The sequence below is a fragment of the Anabrus simplex genome, chromosome 2 (assembly GCF_040414725.1).
Source record: "Anabrus simplex isolate iqAnaSimp1 chromosome 2, ASM4041472v1, whole genome shotgun sequence".
Taxonomy (NCBI): domain Eukaryota; kingdom Metazoa; phylum Arthropoda; class Insecta; order Orthoptera; family Tettigoniidae; genus Anabrus; species Anabrus simplex.
The window spans coordinates 716,832,328-716,852,298 of NC_090266.1; the positions used below are offsets into that span (position 1 = coordinate 716,832,328).

Genomic DNA, 19,971 nt, shown 5'->3' on the forward strand with positions numbered 1-19,971 from the left:
ACCACAGTCCAATTAAGTGGAATATTAGATGCATGGGCTTGTTTAATCTGCTTCAGTAACACTCTTTCCTGCTTGAGAAACTGAACCTCATGCACTTGTTTTATTTTGCCCCTTGTTCTTTCTTCACAAGTATATTAAATTTCTTTTGTCTTGTTCAAGGTGGGAGAGAAATGTTCAATTTCTCTGCAGTATCCACAGGCTTCATGCAAGGATTGCAATCCACTTCTTGAATGAATGCAAGCTTTTCATAATTGGTTATCTGTTGCACTTTCTTTTCTCCATAATTAAAAACACACTGTGAACTTTTTACCAAGACACTGAGACATACCAACTACCCAGGCAGCACCGGAAAATAATTGCAATCAGTCACAAAAATTGAACAGAAGCAGAGATGGTAGATGCAGCAAAAGAAGCCAGTGTATTGAAATAGGATTTCAACCAGAGCAGACTAAGACACTGTCGGAATTTGAACCCAGTTATCCTTAATAAATTTTACAAAATCTGTGTAGGGCAAGTCAAGCTTCTGAATGAAAGAAGACAACTTAAAACAGGAAGTTTATTAAAAACAAAAGGGAAGCAGGTTAAATCAAGAGTTAAGTAAATAAAATGGATAGGTCTCAAACAAATCGTAAAGAAAAATACTGGGTTACTCAGAGCAGACCAGTTTGTTTTGTAAGATGGTGGGCACACTTACACACATCCTTATTAACAATGTAAATTTATGCCCACATGCAGCACCCTCGTAAATAAATCTGACACCAGCAATTTACTACCGTATTTACACAAATAATCCCCACATATTTTTAAAAAATGTTCTAGGCATGAAATTCGGGTGCAGGTTTTATTTGCGTCAAGGTTGACAACAAGCTCCAGGCTCACCTAGTTTTTCGATGTTGAGTGTACAGTTATGCTCTGTGTAACCGCAGATGGAAGAAAACTCCCCATATGTCATATTTAAACGGAAAACAATTCAGACTGTTAATTCTAAGCTGTCTAGGCTGTCCTCCTCGTCCACCTGCAGACTGTTCACCAGGCCATGGACCCCAGGTTTATATAGAAATCCGAGGGGTGTGTGTACAAAGAGCACTGGCGAGAGCCGCGGTGGACGAAGAGGAGCAGCGACCAGTCTCCCCCGAGGGAGAAGGGCAAGGCGCCCACCCGGTCGGAAGGAAGCCACTATCCCGTCCGCGCTGACCCCCCCCCCTTCTCTCCAGTCGGAGAAGCCTCTCAAGTGCTTTATTATTATTCAAAGGAAATACAAAGGTGCCTGGTCAGCAACAGAGAATACACTCTAACAAGCGTAAGATTAACAGCCACGAGGTGGTGTCAGGCGTATCTAGACAAACATTTAGCTAAGAAAATCATCAGAGCTGACAGTCCATGAACAAGAAAGAATTACACAAGAACAGTCCACACGTAGGTTTCCAAGATGACTGGCATTGATCCGGGAAGTCCGGGACAGGCCCCTGCCGCGATGAGACGTACCACGGCTGACCGTGGGTGCCCAGGTGGGCTGTTAAAATTGGAACCCTGGTGGGAGCGACAGGAGGTTGTCGCTCACCTCCGTATCCAGTTGAATAGCGTAGTTCCAGCCCTTGGTGAGGGCACAGTATAGGAGGGAAGCCCGGGTGTAAAAGTATTGACGTTTTCCAATGTCCATGCCGGACCAAAAGCTCAGGGCCCACAGGACACCCAGGGCCTCGTGCTGGTCGCACCCGACGGGTGTGGCTGAAATTAACGTTTGGAGAGCCTCAGCGAGGCAGAAGACCTTGGCGTTGTCGGGTACAGGAAGTGCCTTGCCGTAGGTGGCCAGACCCCGCCAGTTCAAAAGCGTCGGATCCTCTGGCTGGTCTTGATCAGTATGCTGGCTAGCGTTATAGTCACCCCCATCGTCGTCGTCTTGGTGTCGAAGTTCGCTAACTTCACATTGGAGCTGGGTTTAATTCTGTTCTGTGTGCTGTATGGCATTGAATAACTCTTTCCAGTCAACGTCATTATGTGGCAGACACTGTTGTTGCTCGGCCATGTTTTGTAGTTCAAGGAGGTTTTGGGCTGACCCGGTACAAAGAAGGCCCGTAGGGGTGCCTCCTGTGGAGGTCTGCATCTGAGTCTTCCTAGATTTCCCGGGGTTGCCCATCTTCTTGTCAGGGTAGTACATTGTAAGACTTGACTGGTGAGACATAATACAAAGAAGGCTGTCCACCTGCAGACTGCTCGCCAGGCCACAGACCCCTGGGTTTATATAGAAACCTGAGGGTTTTTTCTAGCTGCCTCTGTGGATCAGTGGGTACAGTGTGTGCCTCTGGATCCCAAGATAGCAGGTTGAAGCCTGGCAGAGGCTTTTTGAAGGGCGGAAAAAAGTCCATTCAACACTCCGTGTTGTACGGTGTCGGCATGTGAAAGATCTTTGGTGACACATTTGGTGTTTACCTGGCAAAATTAATTAAACCTCAGCCATACACAGCCAAGAGAGTTCCGGTTTACTCTGTCTAGTGGGTCTAGAGTAAAACAAAATGTCAAAATTGATGAGCAAACAGCCAGATGGCGTCAAATCGAAATGTCTGCACATGGTAGTCAAGGCCATACGATTATTATTGTTATTATTATTATTATTATTATTTTAAATTAAAAAAAATAGTATTTTACAGAGTAATTTAAATTCATAATTTTTCTGCTTCACGATAGAACAAGTTTTCCAGAACATGCAGGGGTAGCTTTCTGCTCTTTCACTCACCGGTGTGTCTATAGTGTGTTTCATAGTTTTAAGTTCGAGTGAATCGTAATTCTTTTGTATGCAGCATTTTAGGGAATGCTACATCACATAGCAGCCAGTATGCGGAGAAGCAGAGTCCCCGAAATCTGGCGATGCCGACAGTTGGCAAAAAAGTATGGCTTGTAATTATAATCAATTTGTACGCACCGAACAGTATTGTCAATGCCGATGAAACTGCATTTCTTTTTTTTATGCCGAGCCCAAACGGACTTGCGGTCCTGTACTGTGTTGCAATACAGACAGAGGCGAAAGACTTCCTCCCCTCCTCTTACGGAAGTTTGATAAGCCACAGTGTTTTAACACATTCACTCCCGTAGACGCCTTAAGGCATTTACGAGCAGCCTATGTGCAGGACCGTATCCAAGTTACGGCATTTAAGGTCGCGCGATGTAAACGTTCTTTCGAATTTAGCGCTAAATTCATACGAAGTTGTAGTTCGTGTTGAAAACCATAGATGGCATGTAAATTAACATTCCCTTACCCTGATTACCTAAATAGAGGGTACATTCTTTTTTTTTTTTTTTTTTTTTGCATCGCACTGGCACAGATAGGTCTTATGGCGACGATGGGACATGAAAGGGCTAGGAGTGAGAAGGAAGCGGCCGTGGCCTTAATTAAGGTACAGCCCCGGCATTTGCCTGGTGTGGAAATGGGAAACCACGGAAAACCATCTTCAGGGCTGCTGGCAGTGGGGTTCGAACCCACTATCTCCTGAATACTGGATACTGACCGCACTTAAGCGACTGCAGCTATCGAGCTCGGTGAGGGTACATTGTAATGCTTTCTCCTTTCGTAGAGTAAACAGGGACCTAAGCCAAACGTTGAGGGTGTATAGAGAAGTGCGTTATTGTGTCGCGATAACATGACAAGTAACAAACACAGTATACGAAGTGAGGAAATTGAAGACATACTACTGAATGATGATTCTGGTGATAGCGAAAAAATTCCAATGATATACCAAAGTGAAATTCAGCACATTCAAATAACCGATATGGATCCATCTTATACTGCAATCAAGTTCACTGGCTGGGTAGGATTAAATGTTGACGTAGAAAATAGCAACGAAATTATGATGTTTATCGTCAATTTATTTATAAATGACGATTTCCTTGCATATGTATGCTATCAGACAAACCTTTATGCAGAACAAGTTATTAGTGCAGCACCGCGTCCATTCACAAAATATTTTATTTTCAGACGTGGAAACCGGTCGACGTAAATTAGATGAAAATGTTTTTAGGACTGTAACCGTACGTATGTACGATCCCCGAGTTTTTAGGTTAGGAAATTTTCGTATATAGTTTGTAAGGTTAAAATCCTGTAATTTTGTTTATTTACCATGTAAAAACGTAATATTATAAGAATGTATAGTTAGGGAATATTGCATATGTTCATCATTATATTTTGTATAAATTTCCGTTTGGGTAAGAGTCTGTAAATATGGCCTAGCCGTAAGGATTGTGCAACCGGGAAAACTGCGACTATATCGGGAAGGACGGTTGAAGTCAGTTGGATGTGTTGCAACAAGTGGCTTGAAAACACGGGGTACGGCAGGTTGTATCGGTTGAAGTATTGGAGTGAATCATTGTGGACATACATGAGTGGACGGTCTATGTCACATCATATACTCGATAGCCAATGCGAGGGCTTTGTTTTGAGCGAGGTTTGGGTTGACAGAGTGACGCGGGAAGAAGTGCCGGTGTGAGCGTTGCTACCAGTGAACTTTTCAGGACGCTATAACCACGTGTAGCAAGCATATATAAGTGTTTACGCGTGTGCGGCGAGTTATTCTGATTCTGTTTCTGACTCTGATGCTGATACTGTGTGTTTCTCATTTGTACTGGTCTGCGGGAGCGACGTATTTGCGCAGTTTGCTATACGATCTGCTATTGTTCGGAATATCTGTTGCGGAGTGAACATGGTATAATCTCAACGACTTACCGGCTTTGCAGTGGACTTTCTGTATAAGAAAGTGTTTGTTTGGAACTTGTCACCCGAGTATGCAGCTTCAGTTGATGGAGAATTTTGCTGTTTGCTTGCCTCCGGAGATGTAACGCTTTCTGTCCAGCCAGCAATTGGAAAGAATTCAAGACGTCGACGAAGAAGTGTAAATAAGGTTAGGGATGCTGTTAGTAAAGAAGGTTGCATCCATATGTAGAGAAATAGTCGTCGTACTTTTCTCTACCAGATTAGGATTCACGGTAACAGTGGAGTGCAGTGGGGCTCTTACCTGGAGGTATGTTAAAAGTATAATGATGTTCTATTTTAGTGATGATTTTAATGATGTGTAATTTGCCTTTGTAGACGGCAAACAAGTAAATCTCGTGAAGAGATGATTTTGTTGGGTAGTATTGTGTATATTAGCTCTATGTAAACGGTCAGCACTAAGTGGGTTGCATTAGTGTTGATTTTGTTGGTGTTTGTCACATATTAGTTCTTATTCGATGTTCTATTTTTATTGGTGATTTTAATGATGTGTAATTTGCCTTTGTAGACGGCAAACGAATAAATCTCGTGAAGAGATGATTCTGTTGGGTAGTATTGTGTATATTAGCTCTATGTAAACAGCAAGCACTAAGTGGGTTGCATAAGTGTTTATTTTTGTTAGTGTTTGTCACATATTATTTCTTATTCTGGGAGTAAAGTCATAGAATCAAACTTAAAGTGAGTCTTTAGTCAGTGGAGTGAGGCTGAACCTGGCATGTTACCCAAATTTAATTTCAGGGGTTATATAGCAACAGGTAAGGTTATAAAGCAAGTCTGGAGCCTCGTCAGCCTGATGACCGTCGCCTTGGGAGAGGGAGTGGCTCGTTGCTCTACATAATTAAATATTCCTGCAATTGTTTTGCAGGTGGCGCCCATTATCCTTGTTATTTACACTTAGTTGAGTCAATGTTTATCTATTCAGTATTTCAATAGCTTGCAGTAGTTACAGGACGAAGCTTGACAACTGGAATAATTCAAAATCCAGATCTGAAAATGTACTGGACAGAGGACACTATTTTTGGCTCGCCGATTTTTTCGAAAACCAAGGCACGAAACCGGTTCGAAAACGTGTTGTCATTCTTTCACTTTATAGTGCACTACAGAGATGAGGGGTTTTAAAAAGGCTGGGCTGGAGGTTTAAATCGCCCATGGAGGAGCTGGTAGTCAACGAGTTAAGGGCGTCGGCACTTTCCGTGCAACCACAAGGCATCAAAAAATGCAAACAAGAAAATAAAGCACTTGCACAGCATAATTTGTCCTCCTCCTTGAATCTTGTTTTTTCTCTTGTTGCATGAGGTCATGTTTGCCACGGATTTATCCAAGCGCATTATTTGAATAATGTAAATGCACTTTGTTGGATACATTTCAGAAATAGTTTTTTTCCATGGCATTTGAAAGGTTTAAACTGTGAATCAAGGTGATTCCATGCATTAATTGGTCCTAGAATACTTTGTTATGCGGCAAGGGTTGGCATTTGTCCATGGCGGGAAATCGTACTGTAGTGCAATGCATACGGAAGCGAGAATGAGATGTCCTACAAGCTTAATCCACTCGTAAACATGTCCCAACCTCATTTATTCACGAAACTTCTCTTTTATTATATATGACTAGTAGCTGGACATAATGCACGAGTGAAGTGCATCAAATGCGAAGAAGAAGAAGCGAGAGACTTCCCACTTCCTTCCCTCGTCATGGGAAAGTTTGATAAACCACGATGTTTTAATGGCATCGGATACTTTCCGTGCGAGTACAAGGTATCTAATAAAATTCACACTGTGCAGTAATGCAATGAATAAAACACTTGCACAAGGGAGCCAACATAGATCTCTCCTCGTCTTTGAATAATTCTTTTTAAATACCAATATAGTTGGTCCGTTATTGGACATTATAAATTTTCCAGCTAACTCATTCCTGGTTGCCAGCGTTTCGCCCCAGTATGCTAAGTTGAGCTCATCAGTTGGTAAATAGCACACCTACCATTGCACTACCGAGCTCGATAGCTGTAGTCGCTTAAGTGCGGCCAGTATCCAGTAATCGGAAGATAGTGGGTTTGAACCCCACTGTCGGCAGCCCTGAAGATGGTTTTCCATGGTTTCCCATTTTCACACCAGGCAAATGCTGGGGCTGTACGTCAATTAATTTGATAATGATGTGTTGTGCAACAGATGTGTGCACCTCTTGCTCACTCGTGGCATACCGAAGCTGCCAAGCTCTCCACTGTTGTTCACGCTTGTAAACCCTTTCTCCAGACACTCCCACCAACATCCTCGGAATTATTACTAACAGCCGTGGTGCATTCAAATTCCCATTCATATTTGATATGCCTTCGTAATTATTATATTTCACAACCAATGCAAATTACTGCAAGACATATCTAGGATAGTACATAGAGCTGTAACAACAATCCAACAGGTTTGGCAAACAAAAATCGTTACAGACTTTGCCACGAACTGGACAGCCAAGGAAATAAGTGATTATGATGGAGGAGCTATTTTAAGAAAAATCAAACGATATCTGAAGATCAGTGCGCTGTCTATTGCAGCAGAGCTGAAACCTTATTTCAGTATAAATGTATGTCACAGCACGGTTCGCAATTTCCTTAGAAAGAGTGACTGTAATGGAAGAGTTGCTCGAAGAAAGTATTATATCAGTGAGATCAACAGGAAGAAGTGGTTGCAGTTTGCAGAATCATTTGTAAACTCCTCCATGGACCTGTGAAATAGGGTTATTTTTACTTATGAGAGTAATTTGAATGTCCGACTCGTTGGCTGAATGGTTAGCGTACTGCCCTTCGGTTCAGAGGGTCCCGGGTTCGATTCCTGGCTGGGTCGAGGATTTTAATCACTTCTGATTAATTTTTCTGGCTCGGGACTGGGTATTTATGTATGTCCCGGCATTCCCCTCTTCTTATTCAGATAACACATCACACTACCAACCACCACAAGAAACATGCAATAGTGATTACATCTCTCCGTAGAGGATTGGTGTCAGGAAGGGCATCCTGTCATAAAACAGGGCTAAATCCACATGTGCGACGCAGTTTGCACCTGCAACCTCACAGATATGGGAGAAGCGATAGGAAAAGAAAGAGTAAATTGTATGTTTTTGCTTCTGATGGGAGATGCAAGGTGAAGACAAAGGAAAAACAAAACTGGAGGAGGAGAAGATCTCTCTCCTACAGTAAAACACTGTAGACACTCTGTAATGGTAAGGCGGTGTATGAGTGCCACAGGTGTGGGAGGCTGGTACTTTATTGAAGGAAAAGTGGACCACCAGCACTATATTAATATATTAAAGCTTCATCTCCTCCCTACTGCAGAAAAAAAATGGGGTTTAAAGACAATTTTTTGTACTTGTGCAGAATAATGCTTCCAAGCACACAGCTTGAAATACAAGAATGTGGATCCTCTACAACACACCCAGGACCAAGATACCTCCAAACTCCCCCTCAGTCTAGATGTAAATCCCATTGAACATCTGTGGGTTTACCTTGAGAAAAGAATTCATACTGGACACATTTCTTCCAAAGCAGATCTGAAACAAACACTCGCAAAAGAATAGAACAACATTCCCGCAGTTACCATGTCTAATTTTGTGAATTCAATGTCCAGACACTTCCAGGTTATTATGCAGTCTCTGAACATGTGACATGATCATTGCCATGTGGAGTTAAGAGACTGAAATTTCCTATGAACTGATACTGTTTGAATATTTGCTGTAGCAGTGTTTTGAATTCATATTCAAAGTTTTCTTTTACATTTTTGTTATCATGGAAATATTTAGTTAAATGTCTCTAATTATATAATGTTTATGTACGAAAATATATACATAACCAAGAAGGTACAGAGTCCTTTTGTTAAAATGACTAGTGTTTGAATACGTTTTACACTAAGTGTAGCTCGATGCCAGTAGATAACCATATTAATAAATGCCAAGGAAACACAAAAAAGATCATTGAAGATATTTAGAAAAATTCATATTCCTACTTTACCTACAGTACCGTGAAACTTAGAGGCAGCCAACAAGCAAATGTGTGTGGGCCTGAACTTGGAAATGGCTTAAATCATGAGAAAAACAGGTGATAGCTTAAAATGTTACTTTATAAAGTACAGCCTTCGTTTTTCCTTCTTTCAAAACCGCAGACATAATCCCCAAGGAAATACAATAACAGGGATGAAAAAGGAATAACACAATATTATCCACGAAATTGGAATTGTTGCTGTCTGGCGGGGGAGGTGTGACATACAAAAGGAAAGTGAGAAAGTTGCATAGAATTGAAACTAACAAAATATATTTCAGATCAAGACCAGAGAACTCAAAACGCTAACTGAGTCAGTTGAATAAAGCAAACTGGCTCAATATTCCCACAGCTGCCAGAAATGAAATGCTTCTCGATGATCAGCCAGAAACAGAAAAATAGAATGATACACGCACATCACTAGATTAGACACTTTATGGCTTACTTAACCTAACAGTATTGTGTGTTATATACATGAGTTGTTCACTTTTAACATTAATACACTACTGCCTTTCTCCACATAAATTAGTCACTTTAGAACTTTTTGAGGGAATTCTTCCAGCCCTGATAAATTCAGAAATTATATTCAGATTCATTATGTTTCCTGTCGAGAAAATTGTGTTATGGACTATTACTCCATTACGGTATAAGATTCACTTAGTTTTGAATTAAGCAGACATTCAGCCTTCTGAAACAGAAATAGAACTCTCATAATTTCAAGTTGAACAACATTTTTAAACAAAGAACATTAGAAATGGAACTTAAAGTATTTTATATTCTACGATGCCGAAATATAAGTATTATATGCCAGAAAACTGAATCTTAATGAGGCTCATTATAGTTCAAGTTTCATTATGATACAGGTTCTCTGCCAATCAGAGTTCAGATTTTCATTATGATACAACTGTTTGACCAGTTAGGTAAGGATAGCAAAATCAAACATATCGGACACACATATTAACGTCAATGCACCTTCTACTTCCAATATTTCACAACCACATGACACATTCCTGCAAATTCACTTCTCCAACTGTACAATAAACAATATTTGTATTTGAAATAAAGCTAGGTTATGATAATCGTCTATCAAAGCTTCGAAAACATAAGACATTGTGAAGGTCTCTGATCCAGTCATGGAAAATCAATAACCCAGCACATGCGCCCTGCGCCTGTTCAGTAAACTCAACTGTCGAGCGACATCTCGACAGAAATTATCAATATTTAAAAAATAGTTATAATTATCGTCGAGCATAAACAGTCGTATGCAATTTGCCTATAATGGAAATTAAGACACTCATATGGAAATGATAAAACTCGTGTCTTAATTATTGCTAAATTATAGGCTTGTTGCATAATGTACTATTATGAAGAAATGTATCAATCACACCTCTCTGAGCTGATACATTATTATTGTGGTGTGTCGGCGGGGTAAATAAGTAAATAAGTGAGTGCAGAACCTAGTAGCGTCCTATTGCTAAGATTTATTAACTAACCACTACAATTACAGATTTACACACGCACACGATAGCCGAGCCACAACTTACACAAGTACACAGTTACACAATTATACGGTTCGCGCTCTCTCTCTTAAGTTTCTCATGTTCCATCTACAATGACACACACACACACACACACACACACACACACAGAGTCATCGATTATTTACACTACACTCACTCAGTCACACTCGTTGTGCTGTCACGGTCCACACCCTTCACGTCAGTCTCGCAGCTTGGGATAGTATCCGCTGTTCACTCAAACCGTGGAACTCCGCAGTCTTCACTCGTCGGCACCCAGTGTTCCCTTCGTGCTACTCCAGAACACCCAAGGTTCTTCTCCAGCAGTCGGTCCCAAGACATTCACACGCACGACGTCAAGGAAACAGGAACGAGTCCTCGGCTCCAACAGGCAGATACTCTATCAGGCTGACACCTCAGCCCAGGGTATCACTGACTGCGCTCCAGCGAACTCAATCTCGCTCTCACTCACTAACTAACTAACTAACTAACTCTCACTGACTGCAGGCAGGTTGCTCCTCTCTTATAAAGCTGCGCCGACCCTTCTGGAACAGGCCGGATGCTAGATGTATCCAGGAACCTCGCGAGATGGAAGACTCCAGATTGATAGTCGAGTAATTTCCGTCGTCCTCTGCTGTGGGACCGCGGACGGAGGCGAGAGGGCCGGCCTAGTAAGCAAGTGTTGCTCGTTATTGGCGCGCTCGAGTGTAAGGTGGGGTGGGGCCGATGCGGTGACGCCCCCAGCGCGTAGCGAGTTGGCATGGCGGACGCCATAACCATGACATTATTAAGGACACGTAGGCTTTTGACAGACTTTTAGTTTCAATGTCCTGCAACCTTACAGTCACAGGTCCCAAGAATTTGACAATCCTGTTGGGAGTGGACCATCATTGATATAGCTTTCCACTGATGTGGTCATTGGCTGAGGTGGCAGGAAACGGTTTGACCACAGCGAGGTCCCCTACCTTGATTGTGACCAGACGTAATCCTTTGTTGAAATTCCTTGCTACTCACCCGTGCGCTTCCTTCAGATGTTCAACAGCATCTTTCCACTTCTCTTATATGTTCTTGGTTTGAGATGGCTGCAAAAGGTAGTCTATTTTCCACTGGAGCTCGAGTTGATTGGAAAGACTCCTCCCAAAAAATAGCTCCGCAGGAGAATGTCCACTCGACTCGTGCAAAGTGTTGTTGAAAGCTACCCAGAAATAGTTCAGATTAATATCCCAGCAACGGTGATCGGCATTGTGAAAAGCACTTAAGCAAGCTCGCGAATTCCAATGACATTTTCCTACATGAGAAGGCTGGGGGTGATGAGGACTTAAAAAAATATGGGTATTTTGCACACTTAAATGTGGAGGCATCGTCTGAAACTAGGTATTTAAGGGGGACCCAAACTCCAAAATGTATGCTGGGACAGCATGTTGATGGCAAAGTTGGAGTTAAGGTTGCTAAGGAGTGGGAAGCAGTCGTGGCCTTAATTAAGGTACAACCCCGGAGTCCGTCTGGTATGAGAATGGGAAACCATGGAAAGCATCATTCTTCACATTGATAATGACAGCACTGCAGTGGCATATAGAAATGCAGTTGCACAATAACACTTCTATACTGCACTTTTTACTTTTGTGTATGTTATTGCTAATGTGAAGAAGGTGTACAAACTTTCAAAAACCAACAGTTGGCACAGAAAAGTTAAAATTCACTGTCAGAAAACTAGGAGGTATATCAGCAAGTTACAACTTTTCAATAATAAAATGAATAACAATAATAATCTAATCCCCGGGCTGAGTGGTTCAGACGGTTGGGGCGCAGACCTTCTGACCCCAGCTTGGCAGATTCGATCGATCCGGGCTCAGTCTGGTGGTACTGTATTTAAAGGTGCTCAAATATGTCAGTCTTGTCAGTAGATTAACTTCTTGTAAAAGAACTCCAGTGAGACTAAATACCGGTACCTTGACATCTCCAAAATCCATAAAAGTAGTTAGTTGGATGTAAAGTCATTATTATTATTATTATTATTATTATTATTATTATTCAGTCTAGAAGCCTTCATGAATTAACTAAGCAGCCCCACAATCTTGTATTTGCAACTAGCTCTGGAAGAGTTTTCTTTCACAAGTACATCTTCATTTTCTTTCGACTTCTTGATTAGTTCGAACAGGACTCTTAATCAGTGAAATTTAGTTCTTTGTCTGCATTCTTACATATACAGGTTTCATGTTGGTGGTTTTATTCTGCCACTATATACTCTTGCATGCCTTCTGGTCATGTTGTGAACTAACATTTCCACTTTGGGTTACATTGCAGAAATTTTTTTTGTACGAAACATGCTCTAAATTTACATTTTTGCAATTTTATCCATTGTATTTCAAGCAATTGTTAATTTATGAACACACATCATCATGTATATTATGAGACCTATTACCAGAAACCTGTGAATTTCCGCCCTGAAAATTGTGGCAACCTACACACACAAATATGGTCTGTTAAATGGCCTTAGTCTGAATTGGAAGCTGTGTTGACTTACTATTCCCTTGTCAATCACATGTGACTGATTGTTCTTGAATATTTTTTCATGGGGACAAGAACAATTGGTGGAGAGGAGGATTCACCAAATAATATTATCCAATGTGTCTTCTCCTCTCTACCAAGTTTTTGGTACAACATCCACAACTCTTGTTGTAAAATGAAAGAGATATACACTTTAAAGGGTGTAATATGAACTGCATGATGTACAGTGATTTATTACAAAAACAATAGCAGTCATGTAATCTATCATTCCTCTTTGCAACTTCACCCTATTAAAATTGCATAAAAATTATCATGTATCATTATTTTTATGAACACACAACCTGAGACTTTTGTTACATGTTCCACTCTAGTGAGCTCCCCTGTTCCCACTTAAGGAAGTTTCCTGGGATAAGAATATAGCTAGAGAAAGGAAGTAACATTGTTTTTTTCTGGACAGGTTAAACTCGTACAGCTACTATCCTTAGGACTTCAAACAGTGACAAGTAATAAATTTACGTACTGTAGGTAATAGATTTTTTACTTCTCTTCTGTACTTCGAAGTTGAGCCTATGTTACTGTACAACTTTGCCATTAAGCAGTCATTCCTTGTATCATTGTAACTATTTGCCTTGATACTTAAAAGTTCATATGTATGGATAAGTATACATACAGATTTTTAAAATTATATGTTAGGTATTTCAATGAGGTGAAGGAAAAAAAAAAAAAGGTACCGAGCTCGATAGCTGTAGTCGCTTAAGGGCAGTCAGTATCCAGTATTCGGGAGATAGTGGGCTCGAACCCCACTCTCCGCAGCCCTGAAGATGGTTTTTCGTGGTTTCCCATTTTCAAATGCTGGGGCTGTACCTTAGTTAAGGCCATGGCTGCTTCCTTCCCACTCCTAGTCCTCTCTGGTCCCATCGTCGCCATAAGACCTATCTGTGTCGGTGCGACGTAAAGGAAATTGTACCAAAAAGAAGATGTACTATGTAAGCTATCGACTGATCATATTTTTTCTTTTTTTTTCCTTCCAGCTTTGCTCCGAACTGAAAGCCAATGAAGTCGCCAGCACATTTAAGAAAGTTGTGTCCAAGAAAGAGAACCTCGAGACATTGGGTGGAATGTCAGATGCGTCCAGTGAAGGAACTACTCATTCAGTGAGATTAGAGGAACAGTTAGCCTTTTCAGATTGGATAAATAGTAATCTTGGATTTGACCCTGATCTGCGGCATTTGCTTCCAATTGATCAAGAAGGGAAGATGCTGTATGAAAGAGTTAAGGATGGCATCCTTCTTTGGTAAGAACACGTGTTAATTTTATAAATTTTTGGATTAGGAAAGATTATTATGTCATGTTTTTTATAATCTTGCTTCTAACTTTTCTGTTTTCTATTACACGCTGCTTCTACTGTAATATTATTTTAGCTACTATTGAGAACAACGGCTTATCACGTAAGCAAGTGTGGATAGTAAAATACTGTTAACTAATGTTTATGTATATACAGTAGAACTTCGATGCATCGTTTCCGGAACTGTCGTTTTCCCGTATGCATCGTTCAATTTATTTAGTCCCAAAAACATTCCATATAAACAAATTTTAAATTTCCCTGAATTTTCCCGCATTGATCGTTTATGAGAAAAATATACTCAGATGTTCATTTCAATTTAAAGTGGCATGGGATAACAGCAATCTGTTACGGAAGAATGTACGTGCTACAAGCAATTTAGAGTTTCTAGGCTTGAGCAAGTTTCTCGGCTGGAGCAAGGTTCATGTAGGCTGGACTGAAGTGCACAGATTTACGTGCAAGCACACTGTATAGGCCTAACCATGCCTGTGAGCTTTGTGGTGCCAAGGCTTCTGCTCAAATCGCCAAGCCGGCATTGTGCTGTCTCTTTTCATTCTGAGTGGACCTGTGCTGCGTCTTGGTTGTGTGCGGCGATTACAATTTTATCTCGTTGGTAATTACATTGTTTTTTCTCATTTTAGTTTCTGTGTATTATTGTTATTCTTGACATGTCCCGTGAGAAAAAAGGAAGGGCTCTGGAACAACGACTGAAAATTATAGGCGTTGAATTGAATTTTTTCAAAAAACGAGTAGATTGCAAGTGATAAATGTAATTTTTGATCCGTATTGATGATATTTGATTGAAATAATAACAATAAGTTAATTTATTAATTTGTCCACCTAATCAATACAATAAATCTTGACACGTTAATTAAAATGGTACATGTTTCGCCTTACATATAGGCATCATCAGCCATGGGTTTAACCTTGAAATAAAATCAGGCACCTGATTTACATATAAATAAGATAAAATTAAGTTATAAAAAGCCTTGAAGAGACTTGAAGGAAAATTAACATATAATAAAAGACTAATACATTGTTGGTTTGAAAGACAGTGCTATGAGTGAGAAGTTTATAATTGAGGAAATTATTTACAATAGTGACATTGAAAGACTATTAATATGAGTAATAATTTCGTATGGCTATTTCTAGCCGAGTGCAGCCCTTGTAGGCAGACCCTCCGATGAGGGTGGGCGGCATCTGCCATGTGTAGGTACCTGCGTGTTATTGTGGTGTAGGATAGTGTTATGTGCGGTGTGTGAGTTGCAGGGATGTTGGGGACAGTACAAACACCCAGCCCCCGGGCCATTGGAATTAACCAATGAAGGTTAAAATCCCCGACCCAGCCGGGAATCGAACCCAGGACCCTCTGAACCAAAGGCCAGTACGCTGACCATGCAGCCAACGAGTCGGACATTAATATGAGTAAAATGAATAAACCAACTGTTTTTTATAAACAAGTGGTAAAATTGCTGTAAAATGATGTTGACCAACTAGCGGTTGGAACAGGTAATATTGAGAATGATGGTCAGAATCGTATTTTTATAACATATTGTTGAATAAAATAAAGTTGAGAGTTGGTTAAGTGACCTGTGATAATTTGTTTACGCAAGTTAAAAGTCAATAGTATATGGTGATGTTGTGGTTCACTTTGATGCAAGTGCGAGGTTGTTGTTGAAGGTTAATATACGATGTTTCTATTGGACCTCTATGGACTACTCATTTGATATGGTGTTACAACGTTGTTGAGAATATGGGTTTGGTGACAAGCTGGTCGAAAAGGCAATGCGACAGTAGAATGTAGCTGACATGTTGAATGTTGGATCAGAAGTAAAATCTGTAAAAGGAAACCAAAAACGTGGTGTTAATTGTAAGAAAAAAATCGTAATAAAATTTTTAGGTGGAAATCGTGTGCACTTACCATTTGACGATGGTGAGGGTGACTTGTTATGTTATGAGCTAAAAGTTATTGACGACTGTCGAGCTCTTACTACATGTTATAGCTGTAGCTTTGAGTTGGAGGGGAATCTGTTTGCGAAGGCGTGACTATGGGCTTGTTTGTAGTACTTGGAGGGTAGCTACTATCGATGGGGGAGAAAGAAGAAGGTGTATTGCTGCGCGTATTGTAGCGGTGGGATGCCGTTGGAGGGAGCGGTATTAGAGTGGGTGTAGCTACATTTCTATTGGTTGTACTTTAATGGGAGGTACTAGCAGTGGGGGAAAGAGAGGGTAGCGTATTTGTTACAGAGGAGGTGGGAGTGCTTATTGATTTAAAGTTAAACATTTTTAAGAATATATTGGTAAGGGGAATTGATTCTTGTAATAGTAATAAAATCTGTTCATACAAGGGTCTTCTATTATCAGTGATATCGTTTAAATACTTACCTTTGTTAAACTGGTGGTCGAAGAATATGAATAAATTTTCGTATTCTGTCAAAACCATAGTATTCATCCAATTACCAATCCCTTAACGAAGCATGATGTAAAAATAGCCTATACTACAAAAAACACTAATCGTAACTTATTCTTTAATCATAACTCTATCAACATCACAGATAACCGTTACTCTGGATCAGGTATATACAGATTAAAATGCTCTACATGTAATTTTTCTTATGCTGGCCAAACTGGCCACAGCTTTTTACCAGATATGCCGAACATTACAATTGCACTAAGACACAATAAATTCTCTGCAATGGCCAACCACATGAGGGACACAGGCATAAATTCACTACAATAGAACAGGACCTTCATATCCTCAAAAGAATCAAAAAAAGTAAACTCATGACAAATACAAAAATTTATTCATATTCCTCGACCAGCAGTTTAAGAAAGATAAGAATTCGATGATGATGATGATGATGCTTGGTGTTTTAAGGGGCCTAACATCAAAGGTCATCGGACCAAGATAAGAATTTAAATGATATCATTGATAATGAAAGCCTCTTGTACGAACTGATTTTATTACTATTACAAGGATCAATTCCCCTCACCAATATATTCTTCAAAATTTTCAACCTTAAATCAATAAGCACTCCCACCTCCTCTATAACTAATCCGCTACCCTCCCTTCCCCCCACTGCTAGTACCTCCCATTAAAGTACAACCAATAGACCTATAGCTACACCCACTCTAATACCGCTCCCTCCAACGGCATCCCATACCAAATGAGATGGTCCATAGAAGTCCAATATAAACATCGTATATTAACCTTCAATGACAACCTCGCACTTCTGCATCAAAGTGAACCACAACATCACCATATGCTATTGACTTTTGACTTTTAACTTACATAAACAAATTATCACAGGTAACTTAACCATCTCTCAACTTTATTTTATCCAGCATGTTTTTAAAATACGATTCCGACTGTCATTCTCAATATTACCTGTTCCAACCACTAGTTGGTCAACATCATTTTACAGCAATTTTTCCAATTGCTTATAAAAAACTGTTGGTTTATTCATTTTACTCATATTAATAGTCTTTCAATGTCACTATTGTAAATAATTTCCTCAATTATAAATTTCTCACTCATAGTACTGTCTTTAAAACCAACAGTGTACTAGTCATTTATTATATGCTAATTTTCCTTCAAGTCTCTTCAAGGTTTTTCATAAATTAGTTTTATCTTATTTATATGTAAATCAGGCACCTGATTTTATTTCAAAGTTAAACTCCTGGCTGATGATGCCTATATGTAAGGCGAAACATATACCATTTTAATTAACATGTCAATGTAATTCAACAAAGACAAGATTTATTGTATTGATTAGGTGGACAAATAAATCAACATATTGTTATTATTTCAAACGAGTAGATACCACTAAACGTCTTGGGTTAGCGTCTTAATCTTTAACCCATTGCCATGCAAATATTTTCCTTGTGAAATGTACCTTAGAATGCGATTATTTTTCCTACATTTTATTTTATGGATGCTAAAATGGTTACGAAAGCATACTGCATCAAACTAACAACATTTTGAGTTACAGTTTAACTTACTTTAATTAACTGAAGTCTTTTAAGGTATGGTACACCTTGAAACATCCTTCCACGTGAAGGGCAACTTTACATTTGCTGCAATCGAAGTAAGGTTCCTTCCAGATTCCATGCTCAAAACAGACTTTACATCTCCTTGATGGGGCTGATTTACTTGGCGTACGGATGTGGCGACCCCATCGCCCAGTGGGCAACTGCTGCAATCAGCCTCCCGAGTATTGGCGGGTAAACCATAGACTTAACTTACATGAGGAAATGCGCGTCAGCCACAGACCATCTAGTGCAGGGATTGCAAACCTTTTCCAACAGGTGTGCCATTTGAAGTCTGGTTTATTATTCTCAACTGTTGACTGTGCCACTTGATATTTTTCTTTAAGAAATGGCTACTACCTACAACACCCACCCCGCGACTTCCATCCCGAATTCCCAGTTATGTTTCATAATGTATTATTTTTAAATTTATTTACTGATTTATTTATTTATTTATTTATTTATTTATTTATTTATTTATTCATTAGATATATATCTTGTAAATACATTTGATTGCATGTTCCGTGGTTGTATTTTTCAAATACTGCAAAAAATACATTTAAAAAAATATAAGTTTTGAGAATACCTATTATGATTTGTTAATAAGTAAATAATAAGCTCCGATTGTAGCACACTTCGTCATTAAATATGTGTCGGTACAACATAAAACAAACTTTAAAAAGATATGTATATATATAAATATATATTATATAAAAATCAAAAATACTGTTATTGCCAATGGGCTTCACTTCCTCCATTAGCTTCATTATCTTCCAATGTTGTCATAGTTCGTATGCTCAACAATTTACCTTATTTCCACCTCATCATATTTCCGCAAGGAAATCAGAAACAAAAACCAGCTATCCTCGCTTGTAAGGTCACATCCATGCTTTCATTCAAGCATACTGCATACATCTGGGAGTTAACCAAATTAGCTTTCAATTGCTCCACAACTTACTCATTCTTATTATTGTATCCTTGACAGCAGTTCAGCTGCCTGGCATTCCTTGCATTCTGTTAATTTTGTTTGTTACGGAAGTTTTCAAGTAATGTGGCAGACATCAGTAAGGAAGTTTATTTCAAGAACTTGTAATAATCGTGGTCGCCACGACATTGACATAATTTGATTGCCCACCCGAATTAATTTTATATATATGTATCATGTATCATTTGTAATTTTATTCATTATTATCGTCCATCATCATTTATGTAATTTGTACGTAAGAACGAGAAATAATTTTTAATTGTAATATATTAGAATATTCCATTGAAATGTTAAGTCAGTAGGTCTTGCGCTAACAGGCTACTTGGTGTCTCGCAATAGTCCAGGAAGGTTCATTTTGGAAGGTTCTTGGAAACGTAAGCAACAGCAAGAGGAGGATACATAATTTTGTTGTTGGGACGCTAAATCACCCCATATCACGTGCTCCTATCAAGAGGGTTCTTTCTGTCAAGGACAGACACTTCATCTATATATCGACAGGGTGGTGACGTATATCGGTTCTCATTGGAACGAGATGTCATGTGACATCGAGAGGAAGTGGGAATATGAAGAGGATTTATATAGATCTACACGGCGGTGTGAAGATCATTCTGCATTCTGTATTCTGCATCCAGCTTTCTTGAGTCTCCATTCTCAGGTAGTCCATGGGCTTTTAGAGAGTCACTATGCTATGTGAGTGCATCGCTTATGATGTGCTTGTACTCAACATTTCTTATCGGCTCTGTGAGACTTACTCAGATTATTTAGAAAGACAAGTTCATATAATATAGGACTGGATGTTTCCATTCTCTCTCT

The 19,971-nt window shown here is 39.6% G+C and overlaps 1 protein-coding gene across 1 annotated transcript in view; it reads left to right on the forward strand.

The window, feature by feature from the left end:
- Fim (plastin-2 Fim) overlaps positions 1 to 19,971 on the forward strand; it is a 241,543-nt gene that overhangs the window by 23,523 nt on the left and 198,049 nt on the right. The window contains exon 3 of the mRNA XM_067141346.2: positions 13,834 to 14,096. Coding sequence (XP_066997447.1) covers positions 13,834 to 14,096 — 263 coding nt within the window. The remainder of the gene's footprint in view (positions 1 to 13,833; positions 14,097 to 19,971) is intronic.